General features: G+C 35.6%; 2 protein-coding genes across 5 annotated transcripts; both read left to right on the plus strand.

The window, feature by feature from the left end:
- The first annotated feature begins 267 nt into the window (after positions 1–267).
- pkd1l1 (polycystin 1 like 1, transient receptor potential channel interacting) lies at positions 268–21,341 on the plus strand. Of its 4 annotated transcripts, none has more exons than XM_077244528.1 (54): positions 268–395; positions 492–588; positions 1,398–1,546; positions 1,718–1,876; positions 1,968–2,165; positions 2,263–2,431; positions 2,598–2,837; positions 3,422–3,554; positions 4,520–4,723; positions 4,912–5,093; positions 5,180–5,383; positions 5,513–5,676; positions 5,781–6,170; positions 6,648–6,719; positions 6,844–6,909; positions 7,007–7,183; positions 7,334–7,411; positions 7,569–7,711; positions 7,828–7,948; positions 8,066–8,189; positions 8,279–8,471; positions 8,559–8,615; positions 8,701–8,919; positions 9,826–10,071; positions 10,158–10,274; positions 10,359–10,510; positions 10,725–10,825; positions 11,097–11,292; positions 11,555–11,638; positions 11,731–11,938; positions 12,053–12,159; positions 12,268–12,484; positions 13,787–13,960; positions 14,086–14,205; positions 14,380–14,446; positions 14,591–14,631; positions 14,743–14,911; positions 15,512–15,644; positions 15,770–15,854; positions 16,497–16,658; positions 16,751–16,869; positions 16,947–17,057; positions 17,136–17,259; positions 17,357–17,440; positions 17,886–18,016; positions 18,091–18,325; positions 18,526–18,627; positions 18,721–18,861; positions 19,104–19,238; positions 19,341–19,553; positions 19,731–19,892; positions 20,006–20,173; positions 20,346–20,464; positions 20,565–21,341. In XM_077244528.1, exons 1-54 carry the CDS (start codon positions 320–322, stop codon positions 20,713–20,715), a joined length of 7,989 nt encoding a protein of 2,662 aa, XP_077100643.1. In that variant the 5' UTR covers positions 268–319; the 3' UTR covers positions 20,716–21,341. The 4 variants fall into 4 exon arrangements, 2 of the variants coding, with proteins under 2 accessions (XP_077100643.1, XP_077100644.1); XM_077244529.1 differs by having other exon boundaries at positions 10,362–10,510; XR_013207294.1 differs by lacking the exons at positions 20,346–20,464; positions 20,565–21,341 and having other exon boundaries at positions 19,341–19,413; positions 19,716–19,892; positions 20,006–20,145.
- Positions 21,342–21,587: 246 nt separating this feature from the next.
- pdia4 (protein disulfide isomerase family A, member 4) lies at positions 21,588–26,418 on the plus strand. Its single transcript, XM_077244530.1, has 10 exons — positions 21,588–21,920; positions 22,170–22,338; positions 22,425–22,630; positions 22,741–22,879; positions 22,996–23,201; positions 23,277–23,435; positions 23,533–23,684; positions 25,081–25,237; positions 25,333–25,566; positions 25,791–26,418. Exons 1-10 carry the CDS (start codon positions 21,833–21,835, stop codon positions 26,204–26,206), a joined length of 1,926 nt encoding a protein of 641 aa, XP_077100645.1. The 5' UTR covers positions 21,588–21,832; the 3' UTR covers positions 26,207–26,418.
- Positions 26,419–27,672: the final 1,254 nt, after the last annotated feature.

A 27,672-nucleotide genomic window follows, 5' to 3' on the forward strand; every position in this document is an offset into this window, starting at 1 on the left:
AATGATGAAGTTCCCTGGTCCCTTTAAATGTATGCTAAACAGATTGTGATCAGAGATATCTTTTAGAATTTGAAATAGCTATAAAATTGAAATAAAAACAGTGGATGACTATCATAAAATAAAACAAATTCATTACAATAAAAAGAGAATCCCCCCCGTAATTAGGGATCCCTGACTGAAGGGATAAGAATGCAATCGATCATTGGAACGGCAACTGTCAATCAAGAACAGAAACGCCTCCTTTTCACCTGTTCACTGACACTTAAACGAGACAAAGAAATCGTTCGCGATAACGGCGAGAGACATTCCAATTGATAAGATGTTTCTGTTCTGTCGGACCGTATTTTGTTTACTTATTTCTGCTCTCATGCATATTAAGGGAAACTCGGGATATGGTATGTAGCAATTCTGAAATTGCACGTGACAAATAAGGCCTCGATGAAACTCTTACACAAAGATTTGTTTATAATATCAAATGACACTTTTTACAGCTGTTCAATGGTACCTTGGATTTAACAACTGTAGCTCATTGGAAACCCATCAAGAATCGAAGCGTCCACTATGTTCCAAGCCATGTTTCAATGAAGGGTAAGACTTCTTTATTTTAAACTAAACTTTATCTAGCCTACATTATTCACTAAGTGAATTGCACTGTAAAATGTTTTGTCAGGTAACTTAATATGTGAATATTGAAATAGTATAAATTTAACGATAATATTCAAATAGATTTTATTTAACTAAAAGAAATAAAACAAGGCTATAAAAACATATTTACATGAACGCTTGACAAAAATGGAAGTGTAGGCAATATAACAGCACAATACAATAATTTTTTTTATTAAATTAATTAAAATATCACAAACAGTTACAACATAAAAAATATAATCAAATGCAAATATAAATAAAAGTAAACAAAAAATCTACAATTTTATATTCCTTCAAATGCATTATTAAATTATTTTTAAAGATGGAATTAGCATAAAATGCTTTATGCAACAATAAAAAAAAGTATATGCAAAGTTGCATTTTGATTGGATTTCATTCACTTGTATTTATTGTAAAGATATACTTGCTTGAAATGTTGTGTTGAGCTGTGTCTTTTATTGTTAAACAACAGTGAAATAGTATGTGGGGAAAACAATAAGACAAAACTATTATGAGAAGTCAGTAATCTCTGATGCTGTATTCTTTAACGGTATTGTACCAGTTTATCACAAGAATATTCCAGAGAGTTTCACCTCCACAATGTATCTAGTTCAGACCATCCAAGAAAAAAAGTCAGCATCTAGATATACATGCATTGTTTTGATTGTGAGTTTGACTCACTACCTGCAGGTGGGTTTCAGTGTTTTGGTGTTTTGTATTAAGAAGCATGTCTGGTTTTGATTTGCCTACAGATGCTTCTCCTCTGAGTTTGTCCCTTATGGGAATGAGACGGGCTGGTTGGCAGTGTACAGCAGCAGAGGGCCTTCTGTTCATGATGCCACTGTAGCTGCTTTGATTGACAGGGTGCAGATTGGAAAGCCCCTCCTCCTGGAAGTCTCAGGTTATTGTCAGCCTTTCCATAGCAACCCTTGTGCAATTTAAGTTGCTTATAATTCAATTGTGCTTTTAATTACATTTATTTAAATTGAATTGGACACAAGATACAATATTCTTTTTTCAAAAATCATCCAAGCAATGCAATGTAATCTCTTGTATATTTGATTATTTCCAGTCATACCAGATCTGAGCAAAGAAAACATTTCCTTGGTTTTCATTACATTAAGTGGGAACTCTGGTCCTCAGGGCTTGCATAATATGTCTCTTATGGCCAATGGATACTTCACGTGCTACATAGATGCAATATTACCTGCTGCTGGATTGTACCATTTAAGTATGTTTACTGGACAGTGCTATAGCTACAAATATGGGAAAAATGAAAGAGAATAAGCTTTTGTGACCACCATATGTCTTTGTGTTTTTAGATGTGACCATTTCGAACAGTATCTGTACTCATTCTACCAGCTGGCAGATTAGAGCATGTCCCTCTGGGACTGAGTACTTGAATCTCATGCTGTCCAAGAGAGGTCAGGATATCCTGTCCTGTGCCCCTCTGCCCACAGATACAGAGGACAAGCAGCAGGATAAAGCCTCAACCAAACCCACAGACAGTCACAAGCGAGGTGTGAGGTCCATTCATAAAGAAAAGCTACTCCATTATACAAACCTATCAACGCTATTTTATATTTCTCTGCTTTGAATGTGTGATGTTTTTTCCAGCTATTTGGATTTTTTCGGACAAACGGGCATATGCAACACAGACAGACATCACATTTGTGGCAGTAACAGAAGTACCGAATCCTCTATACTTTCATTGGGGATTTGAGGATGGACCTGAAATAAAAACAACATCCAGAATCGTCAAAAAGAGATATCGCCTCCCAAACAAGTGCTTTTTGTTTTTGTTTAATCTATTTTCATATAGACAATCTAAAGAGCTTTCAGTTACAAAAGACATGTTTCAAACAGGTTTTACTGAATCAGTATTTTACATGTGTCTATTTACTGTATGTGTACATTTGACTTTTTTTAATCTATCTATCTATCTTTTTCAGATACAATGTCACTGTCAGTGTTTCTGACGGTCTCACATCCATCAGCTCAGATATTTATCCTGTTGTGATTCAGAGAGCTGTGCAGCCCAACAGGCTTCTGTACAGTCCCTCAGTTTTATCAAACCGCTCCGTAAACTTCACCTGCCGGATCAGCTCAGGAACTGATGTCTCGTATCTTTGGAATTTTGGAGATGGAACAGAGCGAGACGGATACAGCACTGAGCATCATGTCTTTAACGGGTAGAAATTGTATCTTTCTGGTGTCACTTTTTTGTCAGGGTATATACAGTAAATAGCAGATTGTTCTTATGCTCAACAAGGTTGAATTGATTTGATCAAAATACATTGAAGACCGTATTGCTGTGAAATATTATTACCATTTAAAATAATATATATTTTAAAATGCAGAGTATCCCTGTGATGTCAGAGATGATTTTCATCATCATTCAGCATCAAATCATTCTAATATGCTTATTTGATGCTCAAGAAACATTTTATATTATCATTGTTAAAAACAGTTATGCTGCTTAATATTTCTGTGGAAACCGTGATACACTTTTTAATAATTTTCAGCATTATTTGATAATTAGAAAGTTCAAAAGAAAAGCATTTATTTGAAATAGAAATATTTTGTAATTATAATGTATGAAGTCATCATCCCATGTTTGGAAAATGTTTTTTTTCCCTCTTATTATTTATTTATTGATAATTTTGTAACAGTTACTTCTAACAAAATCTTCAGTCATAATTGTTGGTTACCTAGCTATTGAATTTGAATTTTATTTATTTATTGTACATGTGAATATGTTTTTATTTGTCTATAGAACTGGAGAGTACATATTAGAGGTTAATATGTTCAACCTAGTGAGCTCAGCCTCTTTAACAGGACACATATTTGTCGTTGAAGAATCATGTCAGCCTCCTCCGGTGAAAAACATGGGCCCAAAAAAAATACAGGTACAAGTTCTCTATATGCCACAATTAGACAACTATACTCTAACAGTTATTCTAGGAGACATCACTAACAAAAAAGTATCTATATATACACTGCCGGTGAAAAGTTTGGAGTAATTAAGGTCTCGCCAAGACGGCACTTATTTGATCGAAAATACAGTAAAAACAGTAATGTTGTGAAATATTATTACAATTTAATATAACAGTTTTCTATTTGAATATGTTTTAAAATTTAATGTATTTCTGTTGAAATTTCAGCATCATTACTCCAGTCGTCAGTGTCACATGATCTTTCAGAAATCATTCTAAAATGCTGATTTGAGGATCGAGAAAAATTTCTTATTATTATCAATTTTACGGCTTAATATTTTTGTGGAAACCTGTGATATACTAGTATTCAAAAGTTTGGGGTAAGTAAAAAATAAAGAATATGTATGCTTTTATTTAGCAGGGACATCAGATAGTAAAGACATTGTTACAATGTTACAATGTTACATCATGTTACAAAAGATTTGAATTTCAAATAAATGCTGTTCATTTAACTGTCTATTCGTCAAAGTATCCTGATAAAAATTATCACGGTTTCTTCAAATATATTTAGCAGCAGAAAGAAAATGTAGCAACAAAATTGATAATAAGAACCATTAATTATAATTGAGCACCAATAATTTAGTATATTTGAATGATTTCTGAAGGATCATGTGACACTGAAGACTGGAGAAATGATGCTGAAAATTCAGCTTTGCCATCACAGGAATAAATTACATAAAAAAATATATTAAAATAAAAAGTTATTTTAAATTGTAATAATATTTCCCAATATTACTGCTTTACTGTATTTTTAATCAAATAAATGCATCCTTGGTGAGCATTAGAGACTTCTTATTTAATTTTTTTTTAAAAGAATCTATTCCAAACTTTTGACCAGCAGTGTATATGCTAAATAAATTTTGCTTGCATACTTCTAGGTGTGGCGGTATCAAAATGTCCATCTTGCTGTGACGTTTGAGGCTCAGATTCAGTGTAATGTCTCCAGAGGTCTCCTGTATAGATGGACTATATACGACATGAGCGGACGACAGCTGCTCCTCCCACACATAGACACGAGACGGCAGTATATTGATCTTCCGAAATACCTCCTTCATTATGACACATATAAAGCTATTGCAAAGGTAATGTCTAATGGTAAAGGTAAGGTCTAAAATGCTGATTTGGTGTTCAAGAAACATTTCTTATTATTATGACAGTATGACTTCTTAAGGTAGCTGTCCGCTTTCACTTGTTTCAACTTAACTCCTCTACATTAAAAAAGATATATTAACATAAGGAAATACTAACAAGAGTTGTTGTCATCACAAAGGTCCAGGTATCCGGTAATGTGGTGTACAGCAACTACAGTGTTTTAATTGAAGTGGTGTGCAGTCATCCGGTCAGTGTCATCAGCGAAGCCACACATATTTTCATCAATCGTAATAGCGGCATTATTGTTACTCTAGATGGGCGGAAATCACATGACCCAGATTTCCCCAATAATACATTAAGGTACGTGTCAGTGCTTATTTATTGATTACATTCTGTGATTTTTGCGTTAATCACAACTGAAATGTTCATTTTTGTTTCTGTTTTAGTTACCGCTGGTCATGCAGGCCAGTAAACACAGAAGAGAGCAGCTGTTTCAACAGGAACATCGTGACCACTTCAGCAGTTCTTGTGTTCCCCGCTCTTGCCTTGAAACCTGACTTTGACCTGCTTAAATTCACTCTCACCGTGTACAGTGGCCATCAATCTTCTTCATCTGAGATGTTCATCACTGTAACATCAAAACGTGTCAGGTGGGATTTAAGTGGATAAATAAAAAATAAAAAAAGATGATATAAATACATAATATGCAATGACTGTTAAGTAATGAACAAAGTTGTACATCACCCTTTTAATGAATCATATTTTTTTATTCTCTGCAGCAACATTCACATGTCTTGTAAAGATTGCAGAGGAAATTCAGTGAACTGGAATGAGCAGTTTTCTGTCTCTGCTCTCTGTGATGATTGTGGTTTCAATGCAAAAAACGTCACCTATCACTGGAAACTTTACCTTGTCAATGCCTCAAGCAAAGCTGTTACAGAGGGTAAGTACAGTCAATCAGGAAGACAGTCATCTAATATTTACCAAGACAGTTTAGTTTGTGTTTTTGATAAATTTGAAATGGATTGCTCTTGCTCTTTCTTTCAGTTCCATTCTGCAGTAGTATGGATCTAACTTTACCCTCTAAAATGGAGGAGAGCTTACATTTCTCCCAGCCTGCTGTGACAGCTTACACTCCAGCCCATTTTACCGATCCCACCGTTCCAGATATAGGCTTATCTCTGGCTCCTTATCTTTTATCTAAAGATATTGACCTTACAGCCCCAGCTACACAAGATACAATGACTTCATTGATGCATGCGAAACACCATAACATTAATGTATCCACGCTAATTGAAAGTCCCAGCGCAAACATGTACCACCGTCCAACATTTCCAACTATCAAACCTTCACACCCACCCTTATTTCCTTCCTTCCCTGGGGAAACAGATTCGTCTGGGGGTCAGTGGGAGTTTCATGGGTCCTTACCAGCCCCAGGTAAGGTGTCATTGACTGATGTGATCTCAGTACTGTGTACTGTGGTGAGAATGATTGTCTTAAAGTCAAATAATGAATTATGTAAAAGTTTTCAAACTTGAATTAGGTTCCCTGTTATAACAAAGCTTTTGTTTTTATGCCTTGAAACTAAATTAGCTCTGTACAGAGCTATGTTGTTTATCAAGATTTCTATTGCAATAAAATGAAATTAGACGCCCTCTGGTGGTAGATTGTTTTTGGATAATTTGGACATTTAACAATCATTTTTACAATAGGAAGAGCTCATGCTATTTAATAGATCAGTTATCTAACTCAATGAGAGCATTATGGCAACCTAATAATAATGATATAAATGATTATTACTATTAGTAGTGGTAGTGATGATAATAATAATATTATTATAGCAATAAAATGTAATAATAATATGAATACAATAAAATTGAATAAATGTAATAACTTTGTGAACTACATTTGCAGACTTGCATACTGAGGACATGATTTACACAGACATTTACGAGACAATATCAGGTGATCGTCCCTCGCTACCAGGTATTTTACTCTTAATAAGTAAACAAACCTCTGGACTTTACATCCTGAAATTAGAAATTGTATTTTAGTGAATAGTACTGAATAATATGACTGATGCTCAAATGATATTTTTGGTGCTGTTTAGAGTATGATTACTATAGTTTTGGAATTGAAGAGGCTGATCCTGGTGTTCCAGTCGGCAGACCAACAGGTACACGTTTTTATGCTCTGCGTCAAAAGATCAATAATGATTTCTAGTATTTAAATGTTGTAGTGTGTTTAACTGTGTGTGTCTCTTTCTGTGAAAGGGACCAATTCAATGGGATTTAGTTGGAATGAAGGATCATTCCCTCACTCTTATGACAATGAGGGTGATAATCTGGTGGACCCCAACCTGTTTGGCACGGCGGTTTCTGAGAAGACCCTGCTGGATCTGGACCGACAGCTCATTCATCAGTCTGTGTTTGAGTCTTACACTCTCACAGGTATCTGAGAGCACTCGCAGCGCCAATTATAAGGCCACAAAACCTTCTGAATTACATATACGTTTTTATAAAACTAAGTTGACATAACTCATTTTACATATGAATTGTAAAAAGAACCTTTAGTTGTCTTTGTCTTCTTTTTTCCCTTAGGATTATCTTCTGCGGTCGTCACATTTAAACCCTTCATGCTTAAACCAAAGAGTCTTTATTTGCTTGAAGTATCTGCAAGTGAGTTTTCCATCTCATTTTGGAAATTCAAAATGGAGATTCCTATTACAAATGAAAATTAAACTATCAAATGAATAAATAATGCATTAAATGTTTGTATTTCCTTTGTCCGAATGCGATTTGCATCTTTTTACTCCTTTTTTTCTCACCTTGTCAGGTTCTGAGGAGCGGCTACAAGGGAAAAGCCAGCTGTTCTTCCACACACAAGCTGTTCCGGAGGGAATGAGCTGCCAAGTGCAGCCTAGGACAGGCTCTGAAATCCACACTCATTTCAGCGTCTTCTGCTCCTCTGGAAAAGAGGTCTATGTTTTTCCTTATACTCCTTTCAACATATTCATATTTTGTATTTTTTTGTAATATTCAACATTAATTTTCTCTTTGATCTGATCTTGATGTAATTTTGCTTCTGTGATCAGGATCTCTTGTATGAGTACAGTTTTAGTGTTGGCAACACTGAGAGGAAACTCCTTTACGAAGGCAGGGATTTCCAACATTACTTCAATCTTCCTAGTGGAGATCCTAATGACGATTACAAAGGTACAAAGAATCTATAATAAAGCAGACAAGATCATTTCACGTTTACATTATTATGATCTCACGCGAGCAAGCCACATCTCATCTATTCTCATTCTCAGAACACCTCTTTTTCCACAGTCACATTCTTTATTGAAATAAAGAACAGATTTGGAGCAGCGACCAAACTATGTCCTGTGACAGTGACTGTTCATCCAAGCTTTCAGAGAAACTCATTCTCCCAGCCCAGCCCTGATCAAGAACTGTGCGCACACAAGAATTACTCAATTCATTAATACTCACATCTTTATCTGACGTGTTAGGATTTTAAATGACTTTTATTCCTACTTCCAGGTACATGTATGGAATAGGTAACCTAACCGGTCTGAGTAAGATTGGAAGCAACCGAGACATCATCAACTACATCTCTCTTTTGATCACGGTGCTGAACCGCTTGAGTCTGGACCCGGAGTCTTCTGTCGAGCTTCTGACGCTCACACGCACCGCCGTCGTTTCAGCGGCCTGTCAGCTGTCCATCACTGACAAGGTCTTACCTAGACAAAGATTCTCTAACTGACATTTTTCAACAACAAAATAAAACCGCTCTATATTTAACTCTGTTCTTGTTTTTTAGGGAGATTTATTTGAAATAATTTCCAGTCTAAATGATTTGATAAGAATCTCTAGTCAAGTGAGTAAAACCCAAGCTTGGATTTATTTTCAGGTTTATTTATAATGTTTTATACATTTTGCTAATTATTTCATATCTAATTTAGGTGACGTTTCACAGTGCCAAAGAAGTAATCCAGCATGTTCAGAACATCCCATCCCTCTTACATGAGTCCAAGCTTCCAGCTGGCCATATATTGGACATTGGGTTGGTGAATGCACTGGTATCTCTCTTGTCTGGTGTGTTGGAGGCTCCAGTGCTTTCGTCCAGATCAGGACACCAACTCACAAACAAAGTGCTTTACACCATCAAGAATTTAGTACTGGTAAGTTGATTTGTTAGTTTTCAAAATGACATGATATTAACATGTTTTTTTTCTGTTTGAAAAGTTGGAAAGCAGCAGAAAATGTTATTGAATTCCCAGCTAACAGGGAATGTTCTCGGAACGTTGGCTAATGTTCTGGCTACATTGTCTCAAAGTTATGAACAAATGTTCTTACTGTCCTGTTAATAGAATGTTTGTTTAAAGTTGTCTGGTCTTTAATTATGTTCTTAATTCCTTAACGTTTTAGTTGGATGTTCTTAAGACATTTAAAAAATGTTACTACTTGATTCTTTGTTCACAGAACATTCAAAGTTCCCATAATGCAAAATTATAAAATTGAATGTTTTCTTAATGTTCTCATAACCAAGATTTTTTTTTAATTCACTTAAAAAACTGGATGTTTTGAATGTTCAGAAAAAATGTTGCACTTAGGAAACGTTCTTAGAACATACTTTGGTTACACTTTATTTCAAGATGTCTTTGTTACAGTGTAATTAATTATACATTTAAGTGCTGAGTAAAATTAAGTAACTACATGTACATACTATAGGGTTAGGATTAGGGTTTGGTTTGTAATTGGGGTTAGTTGCATGTAATTATGCAATGACTATAGTAAATACATGTAACAATGACACTGTAAAATAAAGTGTTACCCGTATTTTTGTTAGCTGCATGGGTTAAGTCCTTTGAAATACATCTTCTAACTTGTTTAATCTACCATGGGATCTGTTAATTTTATCTGATTATTATAGCTTTGTCTGTGTTGTAAACTGTAATGTCTTGTTTTAGTCACTGTAGATTTCAATGTAAACATGCGTTATTTTAGTCTTATTTTCATTATCAATGTGGGATAAACAGATCGCTTCTGAGCTTCTGTGATATTAACCTTGTGCATTTTGATTGCAGGAGTGTATGCTATCCAGCAATATCTTGCAGTACAATGTGAACACTACTTTTATGGAAGTGTTTGCCTGGAAGGATGGCCAATCTTATTCTATAGTGAAAACATTTGGCCTCACTACGTTCCACCTCAATGATTTTCTCGAGATGCAATTTCAGCAATGGAGCAGCAATAGCCAGCACAAGCCCTGCATCATTACCTGGCTCACAGTGTACAGGCAGAGCCCATATCGCTACTCCAAAGACATGCAGGTACACTATAAATGCATGGCTGAATTTGAGAAAACGTGCTTTGACCTGTGAAGCAAATTACACTCTAATTTAATGTGATGTTACAGTTCAGTGGAGAGACAGCAGACATTCGACTCTACAACTGCACCACTAGGAAGGAAATCCAAGTCAGACATCTATCTATACCAGTTACCATTGAGTTTCAGAGAAAAGAGGAGACAAAAGTAGAAATTTTTGTTGATTTGGTATATTAAAAATAGTTTTCCTCTATATTTGGTTACTCTGATTTGTGTTTCTGCTTGTTCCAGCAGAGCAGACATATAGAGTTCACTCTTCTGCGCAGTCAGGTGAACAGTCACCAGTTCAACATGACGTCACTGACCCTTCAGAGAGCCCTGCAGATCACTGTGCAGTTTAACAGGCCAGCTGAACGCCCCTTTCCCATTCTGCTGCTGCTTAGGTGAACGACATTACTGCATTTCAGTCTTCTAATCTACACTGTAAAAAAATATTTTCATGATTTTTTTTTTTATCACAATTATCATTGAAATTACTTAAATATCCAAGTTGATTGTACTTAAAAATGTAAGGCAGAAACATTTTATTTAATTTTTTGAATTTTTTGATTTTACAGTGTAGTCAACCATTATGTGAAATATAACATCTGTTCACAGGATGTACGAGCAGCCAACACCTAATAAGTACAACGAACAGAAAATATACCACTGGAAAGGACAGACAGCTCACATATTCCTCCCTCAATCCTATTTGCATGGTTTGGTTAAACATCTTAGTCCATACATTATTGTTTTTGGCACAAAATAGACATATAAACACATAAAAATGAAATGTAAAAAAAAAAGATTTTATATAGATTAATTATAAATGTTAAACATCTACCATTATTAGTGTTGTATTACAATACATACATTATATATATATATATATATACATACATACATATATATATATATATATATATATACACACACACACTATATTAATTATATAAAATATATATAATTAAATATTTTTTTTATATCTAGCTACTGGTGCTGTCTTCCTGATGCTTCTCAATGCAGACTATAATAAAAGCCCTAGCAATAAGTACATTGCCAAAGCTGTGAACTACACACTTAGCATCGAGTCTGTGGAGTGTCTTTCCTGGGATGGAGTGAAAGAGAGGAAGCCCAGGGGTTGTTTTTCTCATGGTGGTGTTTCCCCAGACACGATCTACTGCAGGTATTGATTATACAATAAATGCTCCATCTAGTGGTAAGACAAAAAATAGTTTCATGTATTTTGATATTTTATAGTCAACTCAAATGTTGTAGTAATGGCTTCAAATGGTCTTACAAATAGGTTTGTAACAAGGTTACAAATGAATTTATATTAGCATCTCTTAATATCAATTACTGTGGCAATAATTTGTTTTGTAGGCCAATATTATGTGGCTCCATGCACTAATAAAACTAAATGATGATCTGATGATCCTTTTTTTCAGTTGCAGCCACCTGGCATCATTTGCAGTATCGTATGAGAACATCATAAGCAGCTTCAACTCTGCAGATGTTTCACAGTTTATCCAGTACACCTGCAATGCCTCTCTCCAAATTTATCAGATCTGAATATGGCTGCTTTTTAACTAACACTTACAGATATTCTCCAACTGTCTTGCAGCTCCAAAACCAACTACACACTGATCATTTTGTCAGTAATATGCCTGGCTCTCTATGCGGTGGTGTTGGTCTTGTGTAAAAAGGCCGATGTTTCCATTCAGAAAACTACAGGCTCATTCCTGCTTCCAGAAAACAATCCCTCGGACAGATTCCTCTATGCAGTCACCATAGATACAGGCTTTAGATCTAGAACCAGAATGACAGCAAAGGTATTAATCATTGTGACCATTGCTGGATACAATGTGTGCATGTATATTGTAAGCTGCATGCATTATATACGTTACAGTTGATTTTTTGAATGTCTATTTATACAATGTTGTCAGGTTCACATTGTTCTATATGGAGATAATGGTGTCTCTCAAACAAGGGAACTCAGCAGCTCTGACTCCAAACTCTTCACGTGCAACTCAAGAAACACTTTTATTCTGAGGTAAATGCCATTTACCGTTATTGATACAGTACAGCCATTAACTTAAACCTAATTTAACTGTCTAACTTGTTACATTTTTGATCATTTTATTTATCTTTCAATATTCAGCTCCCCAGAAAGTCTGGGTCGGGTATGGAAGGTGCATCTTTGGCATGATAATGGAGGTTCATCTCCCAGCTGGTACCTGAGCCATGTGCTGGTAAAAGACCTGGTGCAGGGGTCCAGCTGGTTCTTCCTGGGCCAGTGTTGGCTGGCAGTGGATGAGGGAGATGGAAGGGTGGAGAGGAGTTTATCTGCTTCTGAATGTGGGCTGACATTTAAACAGGTGAACCCCCATGTTGTTAATGATATACAGCTAGTTAAATATTGCTATATAGTCTTTTTTTTGTGTGTCTGTGCAGTGTTATTATAAAGGGGTAGTTCACCCAAAAATTAAAATTCTGTCATCATTTACTCACCCTCATGTCTTACCAAACCTGTATGAATTTCTTTCTTCTGCAGAACACAAACAAAGATATTCTGAAGAATGTTGATAACCAAACATTTTGATTCCCATTTACTTCCATTGCATTTTTTGTCCGTACATAGAAGTTCATGGGAACAGAAACGGTTTTGTAACCAACATTAAAACAAATAAAAATATATTTGTTTTTAAATGATTTTCATATGTGGGTGGACTGTTCCTTTTAGTGAAGAACATATTTGTGTATTTAATTTGAGTGCAGCATTCATATTTAAGCACATTATTCAAATAACATTCTTTAAAAATGTTTTCACCTTTGTTACAACATTTGTTTATGAATTTAAAAATCATTCCTGTAATTTTTATTCAAAGTTGAATCAAGTTTCAGCTTGATTCAAAGCATCTGAAAAGCTGAAGAATTTTTGTACTTGACTGTAAAATAAAAGTAAAATTTTTAAGTATTATCAACGTGGATTTTTAAGTCATTTCAACTTCAATTACATTAAACTGACTTTAAAAAACGAGTTGACTTGTATAATATATAAACCCCCCCAGAAAATTGCTTAAATTATTTTGATGAGTTTAGCAATGTAAAAACATATGTTGTCATAACTTGGCCATATAAGTTTTTACAGTGTACTTATTTTTTTCCTTAAATATTGTTTAAAACTTTAAGGCAGCAATATATACATTAAGCTTAATTTTTTTGGGCACAATACAGTGTATTCTGTAGGTATTTCTGCTATTATTTTATATTCTTGTATCTTCTTATATATTCTTATATCCTTTTATTCTAATGTCATGATGAATGCTGTCCAAGCTCTTTTTACCTCTCTGTATTAACCTTGTTAGGTTGTAGTTGTGTTGTTATTTGTAGCATGGATCTTTTTATTAACAAGAGACATGGAAGTCATATACATATTAAGGGTTATAAGTACACATGTTATCAATCAGTGGTATCTTAATATTGTATCTTGTATTCTCTATATATGGAGAAAATCTAAATATAGTGAGGGGAATTTTTTTTTTGGCTCAAAAACATGATTAATTAATTATTTAATTTGTTATATCTACGTACAATGATGATGTTGTTTTTTCTTTGAATATGTCTGTAATGCAATTTAACAAAACATCTTGTGTTTTTCCTCTATGTATTTGAGAAAGTTTCTGTATCTGAAACTCACAGAATACCTGGAGGACTTTCATCCGTGGCTGTCTGTGTACAGCCGTCCGTCTTTCAGCTCTCACACACACACTCAGCGTTGGAGTGTGTGTCTGCTGCTCCTGCAGGGCTACATGTGTGTGAGCGCCGTGCTCATAAATCTTTTGGAAGAACAGGTGTACAGTTCAACATAGAAATCAATACATGTCAACAAATACTATCAACATATGTGTGGTTTTGTTTGTTTCATTTTCACAATATTGAGACGTATCGTCTTTTTTCCCTCTGCACCAATGGGCAGTGCTTTTTAGAGCTCGGCCTTATTGATGTTTCACCGGTTTCCATGGTAACAGGCCTGTGCAGTGTTCTTGCTGTGATGCCGGTGGGGGGTCTGGTGTCCCTGGTGTTCCGTGTCGGCAAGGTCAGAATTCCCAGGCTTCCTGAAATTGTCCCTTAGTTTCTTCTTGCCACACAGTTAAATTTTGAATCTACTGGATGCATTAATCCAGAAAACTGTATTTATTATGTATGATATATATACATATTTAGTTATTATTTTTATATGCTACTTATTTTTTTTCTGTGTCGATTTCAGACCATCTCCCGGAGTGTGTCTGGAGAACATTATAAGGTCAAGGTGCCTGATGTCTACTCTGTAGAAGGTATGTTACCATGTGTTACTCCACTCATTATTCAATATAGTTTAATGCAAAACACTTTTTATTGGTTTGGCTGTTTTACGGATCACCATGATGCTTTTCTAATGAATGATTGTACATTTTTATCGTAACTGTTCTGGAATACAGTTTCCCACTGGACTCGCAGCTCTTGGAAAAAAGAGTATAAGGTATAATGTACAGATCAGTTAAATATGCTTTATATGCTCAGCTGACTATGCTTTACACTTAAATTATTTTAGTCTACATTACTAAAGAAAATGAAATGGTGTGTCTTGCAGTATGGTACTCAGGATTGGAAACCCTCAGATTCTTTGTCTACGTCAAAACTGCAAGAGGACCCTGACACCATCTTAGAGACTGTGGACGACTCTGTGTCTAATGTCAACAACAGATCACATGACAAATGCAAATGGAATAAGAATGATTTCAAATCGCGCACCTTTGCAGGTTTGTAAATTCATTAGATACAGGTATAAAAGTATACTTCTATTGTATAATAGTTTTTAAGTATAAAAAATATTATATTTTACTAAACTATAATGATACAGAGTTTTTAATAAATAATACTTATTTAACAAATATATATTTTTTATTTTTATACAGTTATAATTATATAGTTTTTAAATTAAGTTTGGAGTCAGTAAGATTTTTTTGAAAGAAAAAGACATTTATAATGTTACAAAATATTTCTATTTCAAAACAAATGTTGTTCTTATGAACTTTATATTCATCAAAGAATAATTAGCAAATCAGCATATTAATAAGATTCCTGAAAGATCGTGTGACACTGAAGACTGGACTAATAATGCTGAAAATTCAGCTTTTCCAGCACAGAAATACATTTTATTTTTTAAATATATTAATAAAATAGAATTATTATTTTAAATTGTAATAATATTTCACAATATTACAGTTTTTAATGCATTCTTGAGCAAATAAATGCAGCCTTGATGAGCATAATAGACTTTTATGCTTTTTCTTTGAGAAAATGATTTTACTCTTTTACTCTATTCATGTTATTGTTGTTTTTTTTGGTTTTGTACACAGACATCCTAGAGAAGCAGCAGTTTTGTGGTGTTAGAATCCGAAGTCTTCAATCCTGGTGTTATTATTTAGGCTGGAGCCTCTGCTTGACTCTCTCTCTTACATGTGTCATCATCACGGGAACTCTTGGAGTAAAGTGGGTGATCCTTTGTACTACTATATTCTGTTGGAGCTTGAATATTACTTAAAAAAATGTGCCTTTGTCACAATATTTGTTACCCAAATATATGAAAATTAGGATTTAAATGTGTTACCCTACAGGTTCAGCAAAACAAAGACTCTTCTGTGGGCTCATTCTGTGTTCTTTTCTCTTGTCTGCTGTGGCTTTGTACTGCATCCAGCAATGGTAAATCATCTTGATCACGCACACACTGTGTAGGGTAGCTGTACATGGTTTCAATTTAATATTTGGCCCACGTTCTGTTCTCGGATCTTAGGGTGTTTTCAGACCTGGCTCATTTGAAGCGTTTCTTTCAGAACCTGATGCGTTTTCTCGCTTAGTTTGGTTTAGGCATATATATATGAATGAATGAATGAATGAGGCATTTATATAGCGCTTTCATATGTACTACTGTACACCCAAAGTGCTTTACAATCGTATCAGGGGATCTCTCCTCAACCACCACCAGTGTGCAGCATCCACTTGGATGATATATGAACACAGCAATCTCACTCAGTGTCATGGCAGCTACAGGTAAAACCACAATAAGCTCATAGAGTGAACTTGTCAATCATCTTGATGGATAATGCAAAGGAAATTCTGACCAACAAGAGGACAGTTTACTCAAATTTGACTTGCACAAACACATTTTGGTATGCTTTGAAATGTTGCCTTGTGAAAGTCAACTGAACCAAGAAGAAAATGCAACATTGTAACGAATCAAGTCCCTGTTTTGGAACAAAGCAAACGATCTACAGGTCTGAAAAACGCCCTTAAACAAATCTATATAAATTGAAACCTGTTTTAAATGTTTATTTCCTCATACAGATACTCATTATTACTATCACAGTGTCTCTGCTACATCGAAAGAGGTCGAACTGGTTCCACAATCTAAGTGTAACTGAGCCTGTCACTGAGTTATTGAAACACAAGGACCAAAACATTGAGGATGTCTTGGTTAGCAAATACCAGCAGTCCCATTTTGAAAGGGTAAAATCATGTAAACATGTTTCTGTCACACTGATAGAGAAATTGAATAATAATCAAGTTTGCAAGTACTCTGCATTATGTTTGATGAGCAGGTGCTTGCTGCCCGTCAGAGAGCCAGGTATCTGCGTCTAGTGCGGCCACCCAATTCAAGAGAGTTGAAGTGTGTGAGAGGCCAGATCAAGAAACAGACTCTCCTTCACAAAACCACAAGGTCTTACTATTTAATCAACCTCAACACTTAATTTTTTCTTAACCTTTAACCTCAAAAATGAACTTTTGCTTCAACAGGGAGTTGATGTTACACCTAATCATGCTGTCGACGATTCTATTTGTGACTTATGGAAAGTCTGCCAATGACAAGTACCATTTGAATCAGGCTATCAAAACACATTTCACAAAGTAAATACAGACATTCTCATTTAACCACATTACTTGTTATAAAATAAAAAAGTGCTAATGTTATTTTCATATAAACAGGGGTCCGCAAAATTCATTTCACTCCATCCAAAAACATGCCGATTGGTGGAAATGGACAACAACCACTTTCCTAGAGAGACTATATGATAATGCCAACTGCCATGAGAAAGGAATAGAAAATGAAGTAAATTTTTAATGATTTATTTGACATCTGTAGCTATTTGAAACAGGATTTAGGTGGCTTTACAAAGAATATTATTAACAATGTGTTGCTTTAACAGACAGGAGATTTTAGAGGTGCTTTCTCTTTTATTGGGAGTCCAGTTATTAGAATGATCAAGAGCACATATAACTCATCATGCCAGGTAAATCACCAACGCTGACTGTTTCACAGTAGAAATTATTCCTTTAATGTGAAGACATATTAGATACATACACATAACCTTTGACATACACTGCAGATCAAAAATTTTGAATTAGGATTTTTGTTTTTGAAAGAAGTCTCTGTGCTCAAAATATTACAATTTAAAAGAACTTTTTTTTAAAACCTTTTTTACTATTACTACTTGTAGTCTTACAAAACCATGTGACACCGAAGACTGGATGATGCGGAAAATTCAGCTTTGCCATCACAGAAATAAATTATTTTTTAAAATATATTCTTTTATTATTAAAATATTTATTACAATATGTATTTTAAATTGTAAAAATATTGCTACAATCTTTTTCATCAAAAAAGTGCAGCTTTGGTTAGCATAAGAGACTTCTTTTGAAAACTCAATTATTCCAGTGTGTTTTCTCTATGAACAGATCTTGAATTTGTTGGGCAAGAACGATATGAAATGCTCTGATAACCAATCTGTGGCAAAGAGACACTCATTTTGTGGGAAACTTGGGTGTTACGAGGGAGAAAGAGGGAGTGTGAGCCTGGGGAAAACAAGGTAAACTGTTAATTAAAAATCTTTTATGTGAACAGTAATATATATATAATATTTTATATAAATTGCTAAAATAGGTTCAAAGCAATCAAGTCAATTAAAAAGCTTCTGGATACCAGCTGGATGACACCATTCACCCAGATTGTGATGGTCCAATTTCTCCTGTACAACGGGCCCAGTAACCTCTTCACGTCAGTCAATATTCTAGTAGAGCAAACCTCAACAGGAGCTCTGATACCCTCAGCAAGTGTTCAGTCCACCAGACTCTACCATTTCCCAGCTGCCCTTGACTACGGTGTTATGACCTGTGAGGTGAGCTTCTTATTACAGCTCAGACACATTAACATTAAGTTTAATGTGGAGGCTAAATGTGATATCGTTATTGATTGTGAGTATACAATATGCATAATATGATACCATAATAATATTACACAATTTTATATATTATATTTATATATTGTGAGTATATTTAACTTAGTATTTTTTTCCTCTCTGTGTCATTTTACTTCTAGCTTCTTTTCTTTTCATTCATTCTGCTTCATATGTATTGGCAAATATATGTTATGACTCAAAGAGGATGGCTTTACTGGAGAAACATTAGGAGCTGGCTAGAGGTGACATTACACTCTGTCTAATACATTTCGACATCAAACTATGTATTTTTAATGACTTTTCTCTGCTAATTACTGTGTTTTTTATATACACAGGTGACAGTTATCATCTGCAGTCTTTTACGATATATCTGCTCTGTGTACAACTTTATGCTAAAAACAGAGAGGATTGACTTCCTTCAGAAGGAGGATTTTAAATTACCTGTTGATCTAAGCCCCATCTTCTTTTGTGAGCAGGTAGGACATATCAGTTAAATTCATTATAATCTATTCCTAGTATCCCACTATGTGAATATGCCATAATGTGAATAAACCGCGGATGAACATTTCAAGAAAAAAAAAAAAAAAATGGCACTGCATGCAGTTACATGGCTCAAGTGAACTAAATTTGTTCAGACTTGCTGAAAGCGTTCTGAATGTAGCAAATGGTATTCACTGGCAAACAGATCATTTTAAATATGAACATATATTATCCACAGCTTTCACAATCACTCCTTGGTGCTGTTGTGAACTTGCTTCTTCTGAAATGTGTGTCCTTACTACGACTAAACAAAGCAGTAGCAGCAGCTGTGTCTACCTGGAATCTGATCTTCTCCAACCTGTTTTGGTTACTGGTAGCCTATTGATTTACATAACACAATATGTTAAAATCAGTTCACCCCATTAATGTAACCGAAGGCTACTTCCATTAAATTATGTTCTTTATTTCTATTTAGGCACCTGGTGTTATTGTCGCAGTGGCCCTCTCTGGTCTCCGCAACTTGATATTTTATTCATTCCCATTTACTGGTATCACTAAATCTGCTCATTTGCTCTTCACTCATTTCTTTAGCTTGAGCCACTTTAGTGACATTTACCTCCAAACCCCAGTCCCAACAACACTCTATTTTGGAGCTATATTTTGCACTATGATTCCATTGAAGGCTATGGTATGTATTGGATTATCAAATATGCATTATTTATGATACACAGTTTATATTTAAGTGCAGTTATATCTCAGTTTACTTTAAAGTGTAACTTTCCACATTGAAACTATACCTCCTAGACTGGTTGACATAATTTGGACTTGATTTGATATTACTCTAAAATAGTTTTTCCCCCTTCAGGTAATTGCCACCCTTACAATTTTTGTGAAACAAACAAAGACAACTAAAAAAAGAAAACATTTACTGACTCTCTTTGAGATGATCTATTATGTCAAAGACATGGCTTTACTCATTATTGGAAAAGCCAGTCACAAGCAAACTGACCATCATGTCCACACTAATGTAAGCACTTTCTGCAATCATTAATAGTTTCTAACATGTAAGCACTATTGTCTGCATCATTGTTGAGATGTTTTTCTTATTGTTTAAAGATAAATCTGCATTTCTTTCCACAGAGCTTTTACTTAACAGAGTTTGAGGATCTCATGGATGAGCTGTTGTTTCATCTCTGCACCTTGTCAGACAGTCTCCACAACACCCTGCCAGTAAAAGAAAATCTAATTGAAACCCAGAGCAATTTTTCTTTCCCACGTTCTGACCATGTTTTTTACTCAGACTCAGAGGTGATTATTTTACTTTTTGCACTGCAATCACATTATTCACACTACCCTGTGCAAACACATATGTATGAGACTTATGTGTGCACGTTGTATTTAATGTTTATTAATATAATTAAATGTTAAAGTTGAAATTATATAATAAATTGCAACAATTGCATATTGTTGTTTTGTATAGAGTATAACTTTTGACGGAAACTGTGTGAATAGCCAGCCACACAGATTGGGGAAGAAACACAAAGAATGCCTGGATATGAGCAGTGCCTCATTTTTGTCATATAAGGAGAACACTCACAGGTAGACTTGTTCTCTAGGTCAAATACAGTAGATAGATGATGTACAATATGAATGAATGTCAAAATCTAACACTGTAATTCACTAATTAATTCACTTCAAGATTACCACTAGAACACAGAATGTCTCAGTACTTACAAGGCAGAGGAAGAATGCAGGAGAAGAGACTTTCAAGAGGGCTGAGGAATTTCAAAAACGACCTCAAAGATCCTGTGAGAGAGTCAGAAGAGATTGGACAGGGACAGATTCTTTGAGGGCGCAAATGCCATCAAGACTCAAATCATCACACAAGTTCAAAGGCACACAGTTCATACAGCTCATGCCAAGGCAGCTGGACAGTCAATCGAGGGAATGGACCGTTCTGAAGAAGAGCAAACGGTTATTCCAGGTTACATTAAACAATGTATGTAATACAAGAAAAAAAGAGCTGTTCAGTTTGTACGTGTAAATTCTGTAAGATAAGCATTTTCAAGCCATATGAGTTTCCTCTAAAATTTACTTTATTAAAACTTTAACGTTTTGTTCTTTGAACCACATTGTAAACGCATTCATACCTCAAACTTGATATTTGATTTGAAGTTAAATACGTAAAGGCTAAAGCACTACTATCACACGGACAGGGCTTGTTTGACAAATTGGACAACTGTGACTTGTTTATTAATAGTTAAAACATTTTCTTAAAAAGTTCTAAATTAACTTTTGGGTTATAATAGTGAAATTCCTGAGGGAGTTCCCTTCAGGTGTGAGTTAGCCATAATGACTGACCAGTTTATTTATTTTATTTTAAAATTTTCTTTAAGATAATCAGATCAAACTTTCTTTTGCCAATTTACATTTTTACATACATACAATTTTAGTAAATAAAACTTTTACATGTCTACCCTTTTTGTCTCGTTTACTGTATTACTACTACACAGTGAGTAAATAACTTAAACTGAAAACTTATCATTGCTCAATAGAAACAGTATGCATGCATAACTTGATCCTGGTTACTCTTCCTGGATCTCGTCCTTTCCTTTCCTTTTACATCCAATCAGATTGTAGTCCATGACAGACCACCCAATTGCAGTTTTGAACGTACATGAGCTGCGGACTTGAGTGGCGATCGATGATTGGCCAACTCTTTGCGCTACCAGCCAATCAGAGCGTGGCAAGTCAGACAAGTACAAGTAAAGGTGTGGGGCAGCGAAGCGAAGTGAGAAAATAGCATTGAGAGAAAAATGCGTGATTTGTGATGAGCTGAGCAAAAATCATTTAATGCAAGCGATATCATACCTGTCACAGTATTTATTCCTTTGACTACCGTTAGCAGTATATGCACCTCGGTTTAAGCCATCAAGCTAACTAAAGGAGGCGAGAATATTACAGATCATGAAGAAGATAACCCTTCTATTGATTGTGCTGCTTGGAGTGACACACTTCATATTACCAAGCCGATGCGAAGAAGATGCCAAAGATGGTAAGATATCTCTTGCAGGATGTTCATATCTAAAAATCTTTTGAGTAGTTTCAGATATTCAGAGCCGTTCCACTTGCTAGCAAGCTTGATGCATTGTTGTTGTTTAGGGCAACACAGCATGTTAGACTTTATTGTTGTTGCATCTCAACAAAGACTTAGAAAAAAACTTAAAAAGACTTAAGAAAAGTATCAAGGAAACAGGAAGTATTGATTTAGTTTTATCCATTTAATATTTGTTCAATATTTAAGATTCAGCTGAAGATCTAGGAGATGATGATGACGACGACGACGATGATGAGGATGATGCAGATGCGACTGAAGTGAAGGAGGAGAATGGGGTGCTGGTGCTGACCGATGAAAACTTTGAAACCTTTATGGAAGGCAAAGACACAGTACTGGTGGAGTTCTATGCACCATGGTAAGTTCTCTTTCCTCCACATCAGTAGGAGACACGTCATTGCCTTTCAAAGACCTTGGTCATGTAAATATTAAACGTTTTTTCAGGTGTGGCCATTGCAAACAGTTTGCTCCGGAGTATGAGAAGATTGCTCAGACACTAAAGGAGAATGACCCACCTATTCCTGTTGCAAAGGTTGATGCCACTAAGGCTAGTGCTCTGGGCAGTAGGTTTGAAGTGTCTGGATATCCCACCATCAAAATACTCAAAAAAGGGGAGCCGGTGGACTATGATGGGGACAGAAGTGAGCATGGTAAGTGCACTTAAACTTAATTTAAATGCATTTGTTTAATTATTGTTTGAAATCAGTTTCTTTCCTGGTGTATTGTTAATCAAGCATGGTTTTAACTTTCATTTTTCCAGCCATCGTGGAACGGGTTAAAGAAGTTGCCAAACCAGACTGGAAACCTCCTCCAGAGGCCACCCTACTCTTGACTAAGGATAATTTTGATGATGTGGTGAACAATGCAGACATCATTCTGGTGGAGTTCTATGCACCATGGTTTGTATATTTAGAGTCCCATGCAGCTTATTTATTAACTCGGCATGTGACCTCTTTGCCTTCTTTCTAAACCATCAGTGTGTCTTTTTGAGAATACTATGTTTAAATTCAAACAGGTGTGGCCACTGTAAGAGACTCGCTCCTGAGTATGAGAAGGCTGCTAAAGAGCTCAGCAATCGCACTCCTCCTATTCCACTGGCTAAAGTAGATGGCACTACAGAGAGTGATTTAGCGACACGGTTTGGTGTTTCTGGCTACCCAACCCTTAAAATCTTCAGAAAGGGCAAAGCTTTCGATTACAATGGTCCACGGGAGAAGTTCGGTAGGCATTCACCCGTTGTCTTGGTGACTTGGTGAATTGTTGGGAATTTCAGTCTCTTCATTCTTTTTCTTCTAGGTATTGTTGATTATATGTCAGACCAGGTGGGTCCTCCATCAAAGCAGGTGCAGACACTGAAACAGGTTCAGGAGATCCTCAGAGATGGAGATGATGCTGTTATTGTAGGCGTTTTCTCCAGTGAAGAAGATGCAGCATATGAGATCTATCAAGAAGCATGTGTGTATTATGCTGTCTAAAAGTCTTCCTTCTCAAATGAATTAGACTTAATCTTTACTTTTAATTTTTTCTAACAACTTGTTCTCTTTTGCTGCAGGTAACTCTCTGCGAGATGACTACAAATTTATGCATACGTTCAACAGTGAAGTTGCAAAATTCCTCAAGGCTTCACCTGGTGAAGTAGTCCTGCTCCATCCAGAGAAGTTTAGGTCCAAATATGAGCCAGCATCTCATTCACTAACAATTAAAGTAAGTTCTGCATCTTTAATGTTTCTGTGAGATCTTTGCAAACCAAGCATGGCACTATTGTTAAGGTGCTGTGACATTACCGGTAAGTAGGGGTGGGAATCTCTAGGCACCATTCGATTACGATTCAGAGGGCTGCGATGTTAAAACGAATATCGATGCATCTTATTTTTGTGTGACTACTTGGTACTTTTAAAGCAAAGTATTTATAATGACCCATAAAGAATTTACTTCCTATATTAGTTTTATTAATAAAACAAATGGAAGTCATTTGACAAGTCAATTGTAGGTTACATTTGCCAGCATATGTCCAAACATTGCAAAGAACCAACAGGAAAATAAATGTGTGCCTGTACTAGCAGCATACTTGTAGTAAATGAATACAAACTTCACCATATTCTGAATCTCTAACATTTAATAATATACTCCTAACGAATATCCTCCTGTTATGTGCAATGAGCAATCTAATCCTTCAGACAAAGAAACAAACATTTTGCTGTAGCAAAATTACAAAACCGCTTCCATTCAAAAATACAGAATTATGTACCAGCAGCTCTCATACAAAAATAATGCTTGTGGACTTATGCATATTTTGAATAATTAGTAACATACAAAGCCACTCTTAAACACAACTGAATAATAAAGTGTTATGACTTAATTTTTGCTGTGTACCACAATCAAAAACAGCTTGTACAAAAAAAGTAAATGAACATCTGCAGAGAGCACAGTCAAAATTTAACTTTTTGTGACTGGTATTGCACTGATACACACTGTGGAGGGCAGTACAGTAAACCTACGTATAACGTACGTGTAACAGATCTGTTTACAGCGTATTGGTGTGAAAACTAAACGATACAGAAAGCTCTCATAAAAAAAAAAAATTAAATAGTTCACAATGATGTTGCCAATGTACCATACGTTAGCTTTTAACGAAGAGTGTGCTGTTTGAATTTCGCGCTCTGCCATCATGTGTCTCTGTTATGCGCACACCACAAACTGACCGGCACTGCCCGTCTGCGCTTCAGAGTTCTGCCTTTTGCGTTCCGTCAATATTACGTTATTAGAGATAATCGATTTTTTACATTTGTGACATTCAGAATCGCCCACGCCTGCATCTCGATGCATCTGAGAATCGTTTTTTCCACCCCTACCGGTAAGGTGGGCAAAAACCGGTAAGAAGTTACTTTCAAACCGAACCATTTTCTGTTGGTCAATGTGGCAAATTCACGTGACCAATTCGAACCTGTTGCAAAATCCGTGTGGGGAAGGCTTTCGCCCTCAAGTTAAAATTCTTAACTGCGCATATTCCCATTTAATGACTGGATTTTGCCATTGAACTATGGTAAATGTGACAAACCCCAATTCAAGTTTCCCTAATATATATATTGTTTCCTTAAAGGACTCTACACCCGCTTCAGAAGTTCAAGAATTCTTCAAGAAACACATACTACCTTTGGTTGGACACAGAAAACAGAGCAACGAAGCAAAGAGATACACCACACGACCCCTTGTGATTGTTTATTATGGAGTGGACTTCAGTTTTGACTACAGAGTTGGTATGTAGCAAAGCCGTGTAAAAGGAATTAAGATCATACCTGTAGCGCACAATACAAATCCTTTTGTTGATTACTGACAAATGATTTCCACCCAGCCACACAGTTTTGGAGGAGCAAAGTGCTTGAAGTAGCAAATGACTTCCCAGAGTACACATTTGCTATTGCGGATGAGGAAGACTATGCTGATGAACTGAAGAGCCTTGGACTCAGTGAAAGCGGGGAGGAGGTGAATGTTGGAATTCTTGGTGAGGGAGGGAAGAAATATGCCATGGAGCCAGAAGAATTTGACTCTGATGTGCTCCGAAGCTTTATCATGGCCTTCAAAAAAGGTAAGTTATTGGTTTATGTATTCCTTATGAAATGAATATGGTTGCACAACTTAAGGCTTAATAAGAATGATTGTTGAAATATTGAGTTAAATCTTAAGCCAGTATTGTAAGAGGTTTTTCTAAGAATGCAAATGTAAGAGTTACAGTCTTGCATTGGAGTTGAGCTCTACTTTTGTTGCCACAAAGATCAAATCGATGACTACATATGTTTTCTTCTCTGACAGGTAAGCTGAAACCTATTGTAAAGTCTCAGCCTATTCCCAAGAGCAACAAAGGACCAGTGAAGGTTGTGGTGGGCAAGACTTTTGATGACATTGTCATGGATTCAAAGAAAGATGTCCTTATAGAGTTCTATGCACCATGGTGTGGCCACTGTAAAAAGCTTGATCCAGATTACACAGCTCTTGGAAAGAAATACAAGAACGAGAAGAATCTTGTCATTGCCAAAATGGATGCCACTGCTAATGATGTGCCCCACGACAGTTATAAAGTAGAGGGCTTCCCTACAATCTACTTTGCTCCAAGCAACAACAAGCAGAGCCCAGTCAAATTTGAAGGCGGCAAAAGGGACTTGGAGGAATTTAGCAAATTTGTGGAAAAACATGCCACAAAGTTATCACACACAAAAGATGAGCTCTAAGAGATACATAGAAACCTTGAACTTTATATAAATGCAGTTCCCTGAGAATGGAAGTATTCTGGGGGTTTGGAGACCTTCAGAAAAGAGAATGTTTTGATTTGTTTTTGTACTTTCTTTTGTTTCTGGGATCAAAACATTCAGTATTTTCATTCCAAACCAAGCACTGTTTATTTCTCCCAAGTCTTTTAAATAAAATAATGTAAAAATGTAAATGGTGTGGTTGTCATAAATACGCTGTGGTTGTATACTCATTCTTGATGACCAGCCTACTTAATCTAATCTGGTTGTTAGATCTTGAGGTCACATGTCAATGTTCAAGTCCAAACGTTCCCTCAGATGCTTCAGAACAGTGATAATATACACTCGTGGTTTACTGTAGTGCTGAAAATTTGCAAACCTAACCTTTGTCAGCTGCCCAGTATGGATTTCATGTCTAATGAATCATTAAAATATTGGTGTCTGGGACACTGAGCCTGGAGAATGTAGTATATTTTTAAAAGCTTAAATGGTGAGAATGTGCTACAAAGGACTGGTGCTCATAAACCGTTGGTAAAATGGTATTCTCACTTGAAATGAAAGTTGAGATAGAGATGGTCCTATAAAAAGCAGCTTTGATACTTTGGACCTGGACATAAAATCAAGCTGATTGATTTTGATCACATTTACAAAATCTTAAAATTTTCCAAAGAAAACTAAAATTTGGTCATCTGAATGGTGCTTAGACTTTTCATTGAATTTGTTCCATTTGTTCACGGTCTATAGATCTGTGGTCTATAGACTTTGTTGCCTGTTTTAGAAATTCAGTTCAATATTTAATACGCTTAAATGAGAAATTATATACAATTATTTAGTGATTAATCATTTAGTTGGCTGTATTGATTTTACTTTTAGGTCAACAATACCTGGATTTTTTTTCAGGCAATTTTACTTTCTATGGCAGAAGGAAGGGACAGTGTCAGGCAGTTTTTCCCCCTGGGGCTTTGTGCCCCCCTCCAATGAAGCTACGGGCACTCCAACTTCAACTTAAAAAACAAAACAAATACGATATTGAAATATGATGTACAGTGCTGGTCAGAATTATTTGCCCCCTTGGTAAATATGATCAAATATGGCTATAAAAAATAAATCTCTATTGTTTATCCTTTTGATATTTTATAAAAGAAATCCAAAATCTAACCTTTTATTGAAGTAAAATAATTGAAAGTGAGGGGAAAATCACATTATGAAATTAAATGTTTTTCTCCAAAACAAATTGGGAACAATTATTTGCCCCCTTTTATTAAAAACTTTTTGCAATCTCCTTTTTCCAAGATAACAGCTCTGAGTCTTCTCCTATAATGCCTGATGAGTTTGCAGAACACCTAACAAGAGATCAGAGACCATTCCTCCATACAGAATCTCCAGATCCTTCACATTCCCAGATCCTTTTTGGCGCTTCTTCTCTTCAGTTTAGCCCACTCATTTTC

The sequence above is a fragment of the Siphateles boraxobius genome, unplaced genomic scaffold, assembly GCF_051911475.1.
Source record: "Siphateles boraxobius isolate OS27281-9 unplaced genomic scaffold, OSU_SipBor_1 26, whole genome shotgun sequence".
Lineage (NCBI taxonomy): Eukaryota > Metazoa > Chordata > Actinopteri > Cypriniformes > Leuciscidae > Siphateles > Siphateles boraxobius.

Excerpts from the sequence above, each read along its gene's own strand:
- pkd1l1 (XM_077244528.1), top strand. The coding sequence starts at position 320 with ATGTTTCTGTTCTGTCGGACCGTATTTTGTTTACTTATTTCTGCTCTC. Across the intron at positions 6,910-7,006 it reads TCCAGTCGGCAGACCAACAG|GGACCAATTCAATGGGATTT; the intron begins GTACACGTTTTT and ends TTTCTGTGAAAG. Across the intron at positions 8,920-9,825 it reads CCATCAAGAATTTAGTACTG|GAGTGTATGCTATCCAGCAA; the intron begins GTAAGTTGATTT and ends TTTTGATTGCAG.
- pdia4 (XM_077244530.1), top strand. The coding sequence starts at position 21,833 with ATGAAGAAGATAACCCTTCTATTGATTGTGCTGCTTGGAGTGACACAC. Across the intron at positions 22,880-22,995 it reads GTGGAGTTCTATGCACCATG|GTGTGGCCACTGTAAGAGAC; the intron begins GTTTGTATATTT and ends AAATTCAAACAG. Across the intron at positions 23,436-23,532 it reads TGAGATCTATCAAGAAGCAT|GTAACTCTCTGCGAGATGAC; the intron begins GTGTGTATTATG and ends CTTTTGCTGCAG.